The following is a 15,027-nucleotide window of genomic DNA, read 5'->3' as shown; positions in this document are numbered from 1 at the left end:
TCAACTGCAGCTATTCTTACACTGTTAATGGCAGGGTTCTCAAACTTGACACAGTTGGTCACTGGGGGACTAGGATTAATATTCGGAAAAGTAGGTGGAGCCTACAAGAGCCAATCAAAATTCACCTATTGATTTGTAAGGGGAATATTGAAACTGCAGCCATTCATACACTGTTAATGGCAGAGGCCTCAAACCTGCTACAGTCGGTTCGTTAAGTGTCTGGGGTTCAAATTCAGTAAAGGGGCGAAGCCAAAAACAGACAGATTTCTTTGCTGGATAAACTGCTTCCTTTAGCACAATTTTGATGCCAGGAACCCGAAGGCTCACAAACTTGGTCATTGAGTGACTGGGTGTCCAGGTTACAAAAAGTGGGTGGAGTTAAAAACAGATTTTTCTGGGAAATTGTAAACTGCAGCCTTTCTTCACTGTTAATGACAGGGTTTTCAAACTTTGCACAGCTGGTTACTCAGTGACTGGGATTAATATTCAGGAAAGTGGGTGGAGCCTAAAAATGACAATCAAAAATCACATGTCGCTTTTTAAGGAGAATATTAAAATTGCTGCCATTCTTGCACTGTTGATGGCACAAGCCTCAAACCTGGTACAGTTGGTAATTGGGTCACTGGGGTTTAAATTCAGAAAAGGGGACAGAGCCACAAACAGTGAATCAGATTTATTTCATTTCATGGGAAAATACAAATTATTGATGCCAAGGACCCCAAAGCTCACAAACCTGGTCATTGGGTGACTGTATGTCCAGGTTTCAAAGAGTGGGCGGAGCCAAAAACAAATTTCACTTGGAAACCGTAGACTGCAGTCCTTCTTACACTGTTTATGGAAGGGTTCCCAAACTTTGCCCAGATGGTCACTGGGTGACTGAGATTAATATTCAAGTGGGTGGAGCCTATAATAGCCTATCAAAATGCACCTGTTGATTTTCAAGGGGAATATTTAAATTGCTGCCATTTTTACACTGTTAATAGCAGATGCCTCAAACCTGCTACAGTTAGTCATTGGGTGACTGGAGTTCAAATGCTGGAGAGGGGCGCGGCCACAAACAGCCAATCTGATTTGATTAATTTCTATGGGAATATACAAATTATTGATGCCAAGGACCCCCAAAGCTCACAAACTTGGTCATTGAGTGTTTGTGCGTTAGGGTTAGAAAAAGTGGGCGAAGCCAACACCAGTCAAACACCTACATGGGCAACGCCGGGTCATCAGTGGCTGGAGACAAATACAAATTTCACTGGAAAATGTAAACTGCAGCCATTCTTACACTGTTAATGGCAGGGTTCTTAAAGAGTAACTGTCAGGCTGCAGAAGCTAATTTAAACCTCTAGTCTCCTGTGTTAAACAGTTTAGTGAAGATAAAAATCTCAGTTACCTTTGATGTGTGCTTATCAGTAAGGCTGTTATTCTTAAGAAGACGCAAGCCGCATACCATACTGCAAAGCATTCTGGGGCTCTCCCCTCGGCTGCTAATGAGACGTTACAGCAGCTTGTAATCGCATAGCACTGATAAATCTCGGGCAGAGTACACTGCAGGAGTCAGCTATTGTTCCTAGCCACATGGCTCATTAATATTCACTGCACACTGTGTTGTTCAAGTAGGAGCTTATCTGTGATCAGGAAGCAGGCAGGACATGACGACACATTTGACAGAAAAACATGGAGCCTGCCATGAGCTGTCAGGAGCATCTATCTCTGCATATACTATATACAAATTCTGTGAAATCCAAACGTGGACAGTGAAATGCATATGTAATGTAAGTACAGCCAATCTTTAGCTACTGATATATGTGTTTATTTTCTCTGAGACCTTATACCTAACAGCTCCTCTTTAAAGAGGAACTCCAGTGAAAATAATGTAGTAAAAAAAGTGCTTCATTTTTTACCATAATTATGGATAAATGATTTAGTCAGTGTTTACTCATTGTAAAATCTTTCCTCTCCCAGATTCACGTTCTGACATGTATTACATGGTGACATTTTTACTGTGGGCAGGTTATGTAGCTGCTCCTAGCTGTTTTGGCTGTTAGAGAGCGCTGTAAACGGCTAATTCCTGTCTGTGAACATTGTTACATTGTGGCAGTTTGCCCAGAGTACCGCGGTACTCAGAGCTTCTTGTGGGAGAGGTTTCAGCACAAAATCAGTCATACAGCATCCCCTGATGGTCTGTTTGTGAAAATCATTATATTTCTCATGTAAAAGGGGGTATCAGCTACTGATTGGGATAAAGTTCAATTCTAGGTTGGAGTTTCTCTTTAACTTTGCACAGTTGGTCACTTGATCATCAACACCCTGGAACTAGTCTGAGGTATAACAGAATGATAACACAAGTCCCTAGTCTTGGGTGTGAGGGTGTGAGGTCCTTGATCATCAACACCCTGGATCTGGTCTGAAGTATAACAGAATGATAACACAGATTCTGACAATAAGGTCTGAGTGCTTCCACGTAGTGATCGCAACGGCAGACAACCAGCGAATGACCAGCACCCAGTATATATAGCCCAGCACTCTCCAGCACCTCCCCTAAGTGCTGGACCAATGGGAACTGGTACAAAAACAGGGAAAAAATATATACTAAACGTGGTATGTCCATAGTGCAGAGGTATGTTGTGGACCTTGTCCCCTTTGTACCATCTGTGTGCTCTGCTGTCCCCGTGTCCTCCTCTGTCCCCCTGCGTTCTCCTTTGCCTCCTTGTCCTCCTTTTCCCCCTTACAACCTCATCTATCCCCCTGCATCCTCATCTGTGTCCTCCACCTGTCCCCCTGCTAATTCTCTGTCCCCCTGCGTCATCTCTCTGATGCATCTAGATAAATGCAAGTTTATTAAATGCCTTTGGAATGCCTCCTTCATGTTCGTTCTGTCTATTGCCTATTGTGAAGTGGTGACCCACAGAAGGACTGTGCACTGGTGGACCAGGCCTGATTAGCGTGAGAAGAGTCGCCACTCCAGTATACCTTCTGCTTTCCACCTTCTTTAGTTCGGTTTGGGCTTTGTTTTGTTACTCGGTATTATATATGTTGTCAACAGCGTTATCCGAAGGCTTGTCTTTTTTTTCCTGCATGCTTTATTCTCTCCGATATTTTCTCCTATAACCTGTATTTGTCACATGAGAAGGCCTTGAACAATGACAAGATGGGATAATTGCCTCCTTTGTGTTTTTTCAGTGAGCATGTTTTTACTACCTGATAGGTAGTAGCGTTGCAATCCCTGGCAATTGTAAACAAACTGTCAAACTTTGTTGTGTAAGGCTAGAACTGTGTTGCCTTGTCACTCTATTCTACACTCAAGTCAAGAGCAGTGCACTCTCATCACGAGATTTGTTTTTGCTGGCTTATCTTCATAGCTGCTTATAAAGATCACAATGCTGCAAATCCATATAGTGTGGTTATTCCTGCTGATCTTCTGAGAGGTGAGTATAAAGACTTTCAAGCAATAACAAGGTTTATGTATTGTCAGATTTAGATTACATTCTACACACAAACCAGTTACAAAAAATGTTTGCGGTATACCTGAATCTTCAATGATGTATAGACTGAATAGTTATATTTGTTGTATTAGCGTTGACTTTTTTTGTGGTTCTTGTACTTTGGTTGCCAGAAGACAACTTTATTTAGCACAAGCAGTCCAGTACAGCATTTATAGAAGTATGTGTATTAGTGAAGAACTTGGTTCAAATAGAGAAACTAGAGTGGGCAACTCGAGGTTCAACATACCTGTGTCAGTACTGAAGGGAATTGCCAGGCAAAAAAAGTTTCACTTCTACCAGCCCCATGCAGCCATCCTGTGCCTTCGTAGTCACTCACTGCTGCTCCAGTCCCCCAAAGCCAGCTAGTTTCGCCTTTGCCGACCTCGGGGTTGGCGGGCCGCATTGCGTCCATTTTTATGGAAAAAACAAAACTAGCTGGCGGTGGGGGAATGGAGCAGCAGTGAGTGACTGCAAGGGCACATGATGGCTGCATGGGGCTGGTAGGAGCCCCAGGTAAGCGGAACTCATTTTTTTTTTTTATTTTTTTTTTTTTCATTTTTGCCTGACGATTCCTTTAAAGTGAACCTAAACCCATGTAAAAAAAAAAGTGAGTTTCACTTACCTTCTTTGCACCTGCAATGCGTACAAAGATACGCTTTGATGCCCGCAATAGCCTCTTGTACCTGCGGGAACGCGTGCAAGGATACGCATGGCTGTCCGCTGACTCAGAGTCTGCAAAAATGAAACTAGCTGGTGGCGGGGGACCAGAGGATCTGTGAGTGACTTTGAGGGGGCACAGGATGGCTGCAGGGGGCTGGTAGAAGCACCAGGTAAGTGACACTTTTATTTATTTTTATTTTTTTACATAGGTTTAGGTTCACTTTAAAAGCGATTTTTAGTGGGATTTGGTTTTATCCTGTTTATGACATTTTGGTTAATCAAGTGTGTTTAAACATACTTTTGGATACCAGTGTCTCAGTCGTATTTGGTTCCGGTACCACTATTCAAGTTGAAGCACTGGGTGTCTGCAGGAGGGACCTGTATGGCTTGCTGCAGTCTTTACTAAAAGAGAAAGAAGCACTGTGTGACTGTTTGCACTAAGGAGATTTGAAACTAATAGATTTTATGTGACCCTAAAATGTCACCAATAATGTCCTTGCAATCTGCATGGTGGGTTTGGTTACAGATATTTAGTGATCTTTCAGCAATGTTCTAGTAAATAAAGCATTTCAGGTAATGTCATATCTATATTACAAAGATGTAAAAGCCTAAATAGCAAATTTACTTTGCCATGTTTAAAAGTGCTTAGGTTAATTTTAGATTAAGAAAAACCAATGTTTACGATCAACATTGGGCAATATTTGGATTGTCATTTTCCGGATAACATAAACAGGTTTTATTAAAGTGTGTTCATGCATGAGGTAAGCTGTGTATGCACTACTTGAAGTAGGAGAAACAAAGTTCAAATTTTATTCTTTACACTTAAGTTTATCAATGGATGTTTTTAGATTATGTAGCTTTTTTAAGATTGTTTGTTTGAAAATGTTTTTCCTAATCGTTGCTCAATAGTGTACCACCATCACAACCTTGTGTGTCCTTCGAATACCACGAAGGCTAATACAAATTATTACTTGCCACTTAAAGGCAGAACGTACTGCAAATCATCCATTGGAACTCCACAAAACACTACAGTGTTCAGATTCTAATCTGCCATGCTGTGCAGAGAGTGCAGGGATTTTGGAAGATTGTGCACACTGCTGACAGCTAGCTGGCTACCACAAATAGACTGAAACTAAATGGGTAACCTGTCACAGTGGGAAAAATAGTCATAGATAGTATGCTTTACATTCTATGGATAGGTTTACTTTATGGGGAACTTTTATTTAGTGCTCACACAATAAGCGCTTTTTGGCCTTCAGAACTTTTTTAAAAAAACACTCCCATTGACGTACAGTAAAATTGTTAAATTTACCTTGGTTCTAATGGAAGTCCATGGTACCGTTTTTTAAAAAGCTTTTAGAAAGCTCTAGAGGCCCAAAAAGCACTCAGAAAAGCGCTTATAGTGTACCTGAGCCCTTACTGTTCCAAACAGGTGATTTTATTAACAAAATGTGGTGTTCTCCAATGGCCTAACCTGCTTAGAAATAAGAGTTGTCCTCTAAATTATTGTATTCATGCTGCCAGTGAAAGATACTCTACTTGATCCACTGTTCAAGCTTTTAAATTGTAGCCGTTCTTTTCACAGCTCACCGTGGAAAAAAGACAAGAAATGCAGAAGTACCGACAGAAGGCTATTGAACTTGATGACAAGAGGTTGAACAGCAAGAAAAGATCCTTACTAAATCGTGTGCAAGAGATACTGGATACAGTACAGGTAAATGCAAGTCTAACCATTCAATAATACAATAACAAGAGGCTTAGATGTTAAGCTGTGTACACACGCATGATTAAAGTCAGTTTAGGTGGCCAATAAAGACCACCTCAGCCATTATCAGGCTTGTGTACAGCTCTCTATACAGCCCAGCGATGCCACTTAAGGGGATCATGTGCCGATCCCTGGCATGCAACATTAGTCATAAGTGTGTACGCACCTTTATAACACACATCCCACAGATGTGGCTAAAAGTCAATTAGGAAAACAAAACGATAAGCAAGCCGCACTTCTGTGCAGTGTGCGATTTATCCTGGGCAGGCAGATGCATCCCCCATATAGCCTATGGGGGTAATGCATCTGCCCCAGGCTACAGCCAGACCACGTGTCCTGCCGACTATTGCCACGGCATGGTCCCTGTCTGCTACGCTGATGTGCGCCGTCCATTTTTCATTCGTTCTGCCCTATCTGCTTCCCCCGTGATCGCCACTCACATGTCCTGCTGCCGCTTGGTCCCTTTACTAAGCCCAGGGGCCGACAGGAGCATGGGACTCTTCATAAGATGCAATAAATCAATTCTCCCTAGCAACAGGGAGAGAATATTCTTGGCCAGAATAGATAATTACAAAAGTTCTGCTCATTTTCGGTGACCCGTCATAAAGATGTATGTAGCTTTAAGTGGATGCCAGCATTCCCCCCCCCCCCCCCCTCTCCTTCTAACTAGGTGTACAATTATGGTAGATTGTTCTAAGTATGTTGCATTACTGATCAGTGACATTTTAGTAACTGTTTGAACTTGCTATGAACCATGGATCTGTCTGCAAGTTAACAATGGGATTTTCTGACAATCTAATTGGTCGTGTTAAAGCTTTGCATGCAGTTTATATGGTCCCTACCTAGATGTTAAAGTAATGGTTTTATATGCAGAAATTACTTGTTTCTTCTTGCTCCACATGTGCCTTTCCATGTGGCTGCCGTGGCGCTTGATAGTGGAAGACTGCTGAACAAATATGTCTTCAACTTAATATATTTACTCGAGCTTCTGATAACAAAACAGGAAGATAACATGCAGAGACCTTATTATTGCCCATAGTGGTATACTTGCTTGCTGTAATGTGACTTAAGGGGCCCATACACTCAGCCGATTAGCAGCCGATCGATTTCAATCGATCTGACATGCTAGAAAATCTAGTTCGATCTGATGAGATTGCTTATCAATTTGCATTGGACCGAATTGAAATCTAATGGAAAAAAAAATGCCATCAGATCAATTTTCAATAGATTTCAAATTGAACTCTATTGGAAATCCGTTCCTAGTAAAAAAAAAATTCCTAAACACATCAGATAGATCAGAAAATCTAACGAGTGTATGGCCACGCACACCTGAAGCCTTGTACAATTTTAATCTGAAACCCTGGTGGGCCAGGGGACTTGCATGTTGACATTTTCATACTGCTCATGGTTCTCAGGTCCCTCCTATTCCCCCCCCCCCTTCCACTGGGCATGTGCAGTTTGGGACTTGCTCATGCCCAGTTCAAAAGCGCTTGTTTATGACAACAGGCACTTTCTGGAGTATATTGGACTGATGGGCCAGTCAAATACTAGAAGAAAAAAAAAAGTCAAGAACAGGGAGCAGAAGGGACCCTGAAGACATTGGCCTCAATTCACTAAGATCATGCTGGAGATAAGGCAAGAGAAAACTTAACTCCACACAGTGAGAGTTATTTTATCTCTCCATTCCTTAAGTTACCACCTCTGTAGTTATTTTCACACACAGTTAATTAACAGCCTGTCTTTAACTTTAGAATTCTGGAGTTATTTTAAGGATTTAAGAGTCAACTTAAAGACAGAAGAGTTAATTTTAGGTATGCCTGAGGTCAAATGTTTTCTGAATACTACATGCCTCATCACCGTGGTGAAAAAGTATAGAAACGTTATTAAAGACAGGAGATAATCTTAGTGAATTGAGACAATGAGCAATATGAACACATTCACGTGCAATGCTGGGGATACACGGTACGTTTCTGTACCGTGTATCGACCAACTGATCCGGCCAGCCGATAAAATTTCAGCTGGCCCGATCAAGCCGCTCGACCCCCACCCGCTCGATTCCCGCCTGCGGACAATGTCAGGGAATCAAGCGCTGATAAGGAAGCGCCGGCGGGGTCTAGCGGTAATCGATCTGCGCACACGAGCGGGGACGCGGCTGGGGTCGACCCCTGTATTCCCAGCATAAGTGCATTAACATATTCTGAACTACATTTAAAAAGTCATATTTGCTTCTGCTGTACTTAATCTTGTAGGGTAGAACTGGTCATAGACTATAGTTTCATACTGTCGCTGTGAAGAAAAACACTTTTCTTTAATGACTAAAAAATGATCTAGAGTTGAAGGTAGTACATAGTTGAGCAGACAATCCTTTTTTTATTTATTTATTTTTTTATACATTCTGTTGGCAAGCTCTCTGTAGATACAAAGGGGGGGAGTATATGAGGTGCTTATGTTTTTTATATAAAGCATTAAAACGGTTTAAAAAAGAGGTACACCTGACAGCTTCCTGTTCCCGGGATTGGTATTGTTAGGCAAATGGGAGCAACGTGGAAAGGGCCAGGCTCAGCAGAACCTGTGCTGCTGAAATGACGAGGCTTTCTGGTTTACACATCCTTGCTATATTAATGGCAAAGGTCTTCTGATTATTTGGAAGATAAAGTGCATAAAGACTTTCAATGACAAACATTTATTTGTTGCAGCTGATAAAAGTCTGCAGTGTGTCTGTTTCCTCCTTTCATGGAAGCAGACATAGGGTTAACATCCTGTATTTACAAACTAGCTGCTCTGCCAAGGCTGCAAAGATCCCTGAGCTGACACTGCTGAGAGATCAATTTACACTTGTAATTAGTCACAGTTGAGAGGGGGATTAGACAGGCTAAACTCGAGTTCAGGTCCACTTTAAAACCATTTTGATGCTCATATTAGATTTTTTTTTTGCAAATGTTTTTTAAGATCCATAAAATCAGTTATTAATATTCATAAATAACTGATTTTATGGATCGTACATTTGCAAAAAATATTCTATTAAACTATAAGGTCAGTATTAGAAGTGCACTGCAACTTAACCCAACACAAAGATAAATGCAGAGAGGATAAAAGTTGTTGGATAATTAGAGGTTTCAGTTTAGGGATTAGCTGGTGTTAATGCGTGTGCACACAAACTCACACTTATCACCTGCAGAGATTGGGACTTGATCCCTCAGGTGACAGATGGGGCTTAGTGCTGTACAGCTGCATTGCTAGCCTATAGGCTAGTAACACAACTGTTGCTGTGGAAGGGGTAATAGGACCACGTTGCAGCACACTACTGAACTCCTCCTATTTTGTGTGGTTACACTCACATTTGCATTTTTGTTCACATTTCTTGTGCAAGAGATTCTACAGAAAGCATGTAGGTATGTATGTTTGTGCACATTTTGATGCCCTTTTATACAATGCCGTTGACTACATTGGAAGTGTAAAATGTATAAAAATGCAGCATGGCATGTGCTCTTGTATTGGAAAAAAAAATGCAATACATACAGTATATGCAAATGCTACAGTAATAAAACATGCGTATGTCTTGTTTTGGCTTGGATGGCTGGTCTAGAAACACTTTGTGCTATACTGGTAATACAGAAGAGATTCAGATGAATGGCCTCTTGAGATTAATTATACATTGTGCTCCCCAGATTACCTAACTCTATTCTGTAAGCCTATTATTTGCATATTGAAAAGGTTATGTTGTTTATGTCCTAACCTTAATTGACTGAAGCGTCTAAATGTGTATAGCAGAATCTCTAAGATATACAGTAACATTGGGTCTAATTATGAGAACTCGAGGAAGCAATAGGGTCGGTATTGCCAATGGCTCTGAATAAAATGGAACAATAGACAAGACAAGACAAATAACATTTATATTGCGCTTTTCTCCTTGCGGACTCAAAGCGCCAGAGCAGAGCAGCAGCCACTAGGGCGCGCTCTATTGGCAGTAGCAGTGTAAGGGAGACTTGCCAAAGGTCTCCTACTGAATTAGTGCTGGCTTACTGAACAGGCAGAGCCGAGATGCGAACCCTGGTCTCCTGTGTCAGAGGCAGAGCCCTTAACCATTACACTGCTAGGGGCAGCAGTTGTGTTTAATGTTGCTGCAGATTGCAAAAGTCCGTAACCATGTGTAAATTACAATTAAAGTGACTCTCCACTTTTGCTGATAATTTCTTTAGTCTGTCTCTTAGCCTGGCAGCCTAAAATGCAGCATGGCACATTTCAGAACCTGGAGCATGGCACATTTCAGAACCCCCCCCCCCCCCCCCCCCCCCGCTCGGCCACACAGAGCAGCGGCGATCAGCCCGCGCAGCACAGATCACAGAAACCAGCCCCGGTCCTTAAAACATCCGAGCAGCAAACAAGAGATCTAATTCCCCAGGGCTTCCTCCAGCCCCTGGCAGCCGCTATGTCCCTCACCGCAGCTCTGGTATTCCAGGATCCCCTCCATTTCGGATGCCGACTCTACCAGGTCGGCCTCTACTGCGCCTGCACGAGCGTTGCTGTCAATCACACTCACGTGGTCTGGAGTGTTCTGCATGGGCGCAATCAAGAGCAGCGCAGACCCAGTACATGTTGACCTTGCGAGGTCGGCGTCTGAAACAGAGGGGATCCCGGGACACCGGAGCTGCGGTGAGGGACATAGCGGCTGTAAGCAAGTAGATCTTCTTTTTTTTTTTTTTTTTATGTTATTTTTTTTTGCTGCTCGGATGTTTCCTTTAAAGGGAACCTGAAGTGAGCGGAATATGGAGGATGACTTCTTCATTCCCAAAGCCAGTTGGCTATCTGTCCTGACTTTAGTTGATTTCGAGTCACACACCTGCAACAAGCATGCAGCCAGTGTAGTCAGACCAGAGTTAAAGGATCTAATCTGCATGCTCATTCGGGGCCAGTGAATTTTAGTATTAGAGGCAGAGCATCCGCACAGAAGTCAGACAACCGGAATTGTTAATTAGAAACTGAAAATGGCAGCCTCCAAAGTCCCCCCTTATTTGGTGTATATCCCACGATTGATGGTCAGGTACTGAAGGAAGGTCAGCTTCCAGATAGAGGGTGGTTTGTAAACAAAATTGTAATGTCTCGCACACGTTAAAGCAGGGGTCAGGAACCTTTCTGTCTGAGAGAGCCATAAACACCACATATTTTAAAATGTAATTCCGTGAGAGCCGTACAATATGTTTCAAACTTGGACAGTAGGGCTCACGTTCCTGTTGCCATGGTGATGTGTATACAGTTGATCCGCCAGGCAGCGGCAGTGTCAGACACGTCTTCAGCTTCTCTTGGGTTTCAGCAACATCAGCAATTTTCCCGAGAGCCAGACAGGAGAAATACCGACTAACAGCTTGTACAATTAGCTAGCTGACTTGGGGGTTGATTCACTTTGTGGGACAAGATCCCTGCACTTTGGCCCAATAGGCTGCCTGTCAAGTGACAGACAGCCTATTGGCCCATGTGGGGATCTCGTTCTACAAAATCACTGGACCTGACAGGGTCCAGAGTGGGACAATAGGAGTAGCTGTTATTAGTTTTGGGGTAGCGTGAGTAAGTTAGTAGTGCATGCTACAGCAGGTAGTGTGCACTACTTTGAAAATGTTACTTGAGCTGCCACAGTAAGCTGTGCTGCTTGAGCAGTGTAGCTTAGTTAATCAACCCCTACTGATTTGTATGTGAGCCAGATGTAACCATCAAAAGAGCCACATCTGGCTCCCGAGCCATAGGTTCCCTACCCCTGCGCTAAAGGATCAAACCAGTGGAGGGAGTGCTCAAGCTAGAAAAGAGGGATGGTGCCCTCTTGCAATGTTCTAAATGGATTTAGAGCTGGTACATTCTAAGAAATATCTTTATTGGTTCCATGTAAAAGCATAGGGCCTACATTTTGGAGCCACGTAGGGTCCCTTTTATCAAGGCAAGATTTGCTCACAGGCAAAATCTGTCTGCTTCCGTGTAAAGCTCCTATTTCAGGAGAAGAAGGGAGTCAAGCTCCTCCTCAAGACACTCGCTCTAAAGATATGTGTATCCAGCAAGTGGCAGCGACTACATCGTCGCACAAGAAAGGGTCTCTTCATCCCCCTCCCCCATTGTTTTGGTCAGCACTCAGCAATACAGGATATGCAAAATGTTTACTTTTTTTTTTCTTTTTTTTTTTTACTCAAAACTGAGTGAATCTTAATTGAAAGAGCAGTATCAACAATACTGAATCCTGACATCTCATTTGAAAAGAGTGAATGAGTTACATTTTGTAAATATATATTTAATACCTGACCAGTGAAGTCTTTCTACAATATTTAGTTGACTGAGAAGTTGATCTCTCCATTGTATGCCTTTGTATCGACTGACCACATTACTGAAAACCAGTGCTTGACTCATGTTTACTATGAATTGCCTAGTAACCATCACATGGCTTGGGAATACATAGACTGTAGATCAGGCTGAAAGACAATAAACACTTAGCTCATTATGTGCCCCCTGCAGCTGAAAGGCTGCTCATACTGTGCTGCTTAATCACCTGCCGAGACTGCCTCAAACCTGCTTCTAGCATCAACTGAGACAGACGCTGTATGACTTGAGCTTGGCTGCCACATTGTCCCTATCTACCGTATTTTGTCTTGTAAGTGTAGCTTGTTTATTTGTTCTAACTAGGAGTTTTGACCATAATAATTAGAGGTTTTGACCAGGAACTTTGTGTGAGAATTTGTAGGGGTATGTATGCATTTTGGGGGTTTTCTTTGTTTGTTATTTTTTTTTTTTTTTTTTTTTTAGTAGGTTGGCTGAAGGTGCCAGTCAATGATACAAGCTTACCAAAGCTATGTACCTGGGGCGTAGCTAGAAACCGTGTGGCGCCATAGCAGAATTGGTGCTCCCTACTAAGAAAAATGTATTGGGCACTTTTGTGCCCCCTTCCCCCACACCAATTTTAGGCAGCGAGAAGTATGTTAGCCCCACAGTATTGGGTAGTTTTGGGTTAGTTAACACCCCCCCCCCCTCCCCAGTACTAGTATTAGTCAGAGAGGCCTCCAGTATTGAGTGTCTTTCCCCAGTATATGTTGCCCAGTATTGGGTAAGTAGTAGAGAAGCCCCCAGTATTGGGTAACATTCCCCAGTATATGTAGGCTAGTAGTTTAAGTAGCCAGAAATAGTTTCACAGTATAGGTCTCCCCCAAGTTAGGTAGCCAGATGTAGCCCTCAGTAAAGGTAGCCAGAGGGGCCTCCTAGAATAGGCAGCTACATGGACCTCACAGTATAGGTAGCTAATGGACCCCCCCCCCCCTCCCCTCCACCAGCAGTGTAGGTAGTCTCCGAGTATAATTGGCCCCCAAGAAAAACTAGCCAGAGGGAGCCCCTTCTATAGGTAGAAAGTGAATGACTTTTTAAATATGACATTTTGTTGATCTGTACAGTTAGACTTTACAATTCTCTTTTATTAGACTGGTATTTAGCAAGCACTGTTTAGAATACATGCTAATGAAGTGGGGGTAATGCTTGCACACATTCTTACCTCAGTGAATATTCTTTCTCCCAGGCTCCACCTCTTTGGTACTAGAGTTCAGAGGGTTGGATGTAAGTTCTCCAAATCCTGGTAGCCATTGTGCTTTCTGTTTAATTGATCATGTGGAAAAAGTGGATGTTCAAGCAAGACATGGCTATTAGTCATGGTCATGTCTAGGCAGGGCTGATTTAAGGGGCCCCAGGGCAATCTTAAGCTTGCTCCTCTCCTCCAGGACCCCCCCCCCCATCCCCGTCCTGATGATCAACCCCCACTGCTCACCAGGGCCCCTGTACATGTAGCAGCAGATTATTCACTTACATTCTCTGCACTGCTCCATCCATGCAGTCTCCAGCCATACTGCTCTATTCACCACATGTTATGTGTAACCTGTGCCGGGTCATAGAGAAGAGGCAGGCAGCATGGCTGGAGACGGCACAGACAGGTGGGCGATTAATCTGCAGCTAAATGTGCAGGGGCACTGGGGAGCAGTGGAGGGAGAGTGCAGGGGCCCTGGGGAGCAGGGTCCGGCATCATGGGGCCGCTGCAGCAGTTGGGGGCCCTGAGGCAATTGCCCCCTTTGCCTGAATGGCACCGCCGGCCCTTTGTCTAGGAGAACTCGTGAAAAAGCATGTGATTTGTTTGATTAGCTGATTGATTTGCTAGTTATGATCATGTGCTAATACAGAGTGTGATTACAGCAAATCTAAGCTTTGCAAATCTAAGACTTTCATATCTATCACCTGATCAAACTGATCACATCGCTGCAGGCCCCAGTGTATTTGAGTAGCAGAGTAATGAGAGCAAGACTGATATATGCAGTCTTACTGTCCAATACACCTATTTTAACTGCAGTTCAAAACCACCTAAAGCTGGGTCTACACGGAGCGATGTGTCTTATCAATCGAGTTGCTGATGCGGCTCGATTGATAAGATACGACAGGTCCGATCTCGCCGCGGCCGATTCCCTGCTTGTTCCCCACGAGCAGGCAATGGCAGGGAATCGAGCGGAAGAGGAGCGGCGCCGGCGGCGACGAGGGGGGATGGAATCGGGCGAGCGGGGACGCGGCGGGGATGCGGCAGAGTCGATCCGGCGGCTAATTGAGCCGCCGGATCGCTCCGTGTAGATTAGGCTTAAGAGACCCTGCACTGGGTCATTGTTTGTCAGTAAGGCTGCTTATTGTATAACTTTTCTATCTCAGCAGAGCAATCTGCTCTCACTTATGAGGCTCTTGTGATCAGGGCTGTGGAGTCGGAGTCGTGGAGTCGGGCAATTTTGGGTGCCTGGAGTCGGAGTCGGGAAAAAATGCACCGACTCCTAATGAATTTGTAACTGTAATTAAAATAGAAGATATGATAAAATGTTCTATTTCTCAGATAATAGTCATTAAAAGTAATGTATATATACAGTATAAATACAGTAATAGCTGTGCTTAGTCCACAAAAATGAAATAAACCAATCAAAATTAGTTACTTGTGCTGCTTCAATAAAGCAGTCCCCGTATTTTTAAGGTCAGATATACATATCTGATTGTGACTGTATATATGATGTGTACACAGGAATCTCTTATATATACTAAATAACATCTATGCTGTAAGTATAAAGCCTGATGTGTAGC

General features: G+C 43.1%; 1 protein-coding gene across 1 annotated transcript in view; it reads left to right on the top strand.

The window, feature by feature from the left end:
• Window positions 1-15,027, top strand: part of CCP110 (centriolar coiled-coil protein 110) — a 108,393-nt gene that overhangs the window by 44,731 nt on the left and 48,635 nt on the right. The window contains exon 3 of the mRNA XM_068244744.1: window positions 5,725-5,853. Within this exon, the coding sequence (XP_068100845.1) occupies window positions 5,725-5,853 (129 nt within the window). The remainder of the gene's footprint in view (window positions 1-5,724; window positions 5,854-15,027) is intronic.

Source organism: Hyperolius riggenbachi, chromosome 7 (assembly GCF_040937935.1).
Source record: "Hyperolius riggenbachi isolate aHypRig1 chromosome 7, aHypRig1.pri, whole genome shotgun sequence".
NCBI classification, from domain to species: domain Eukaryota; kingdom Metazoa; phylum Chordata; class Amphibia; order Anura; family Hyperoliidae; genus Hyperolius; species Hyperolius riggenbachi.
This window is presented reverse-complemented; position numbering and strand designations above follow the sequence as displayed.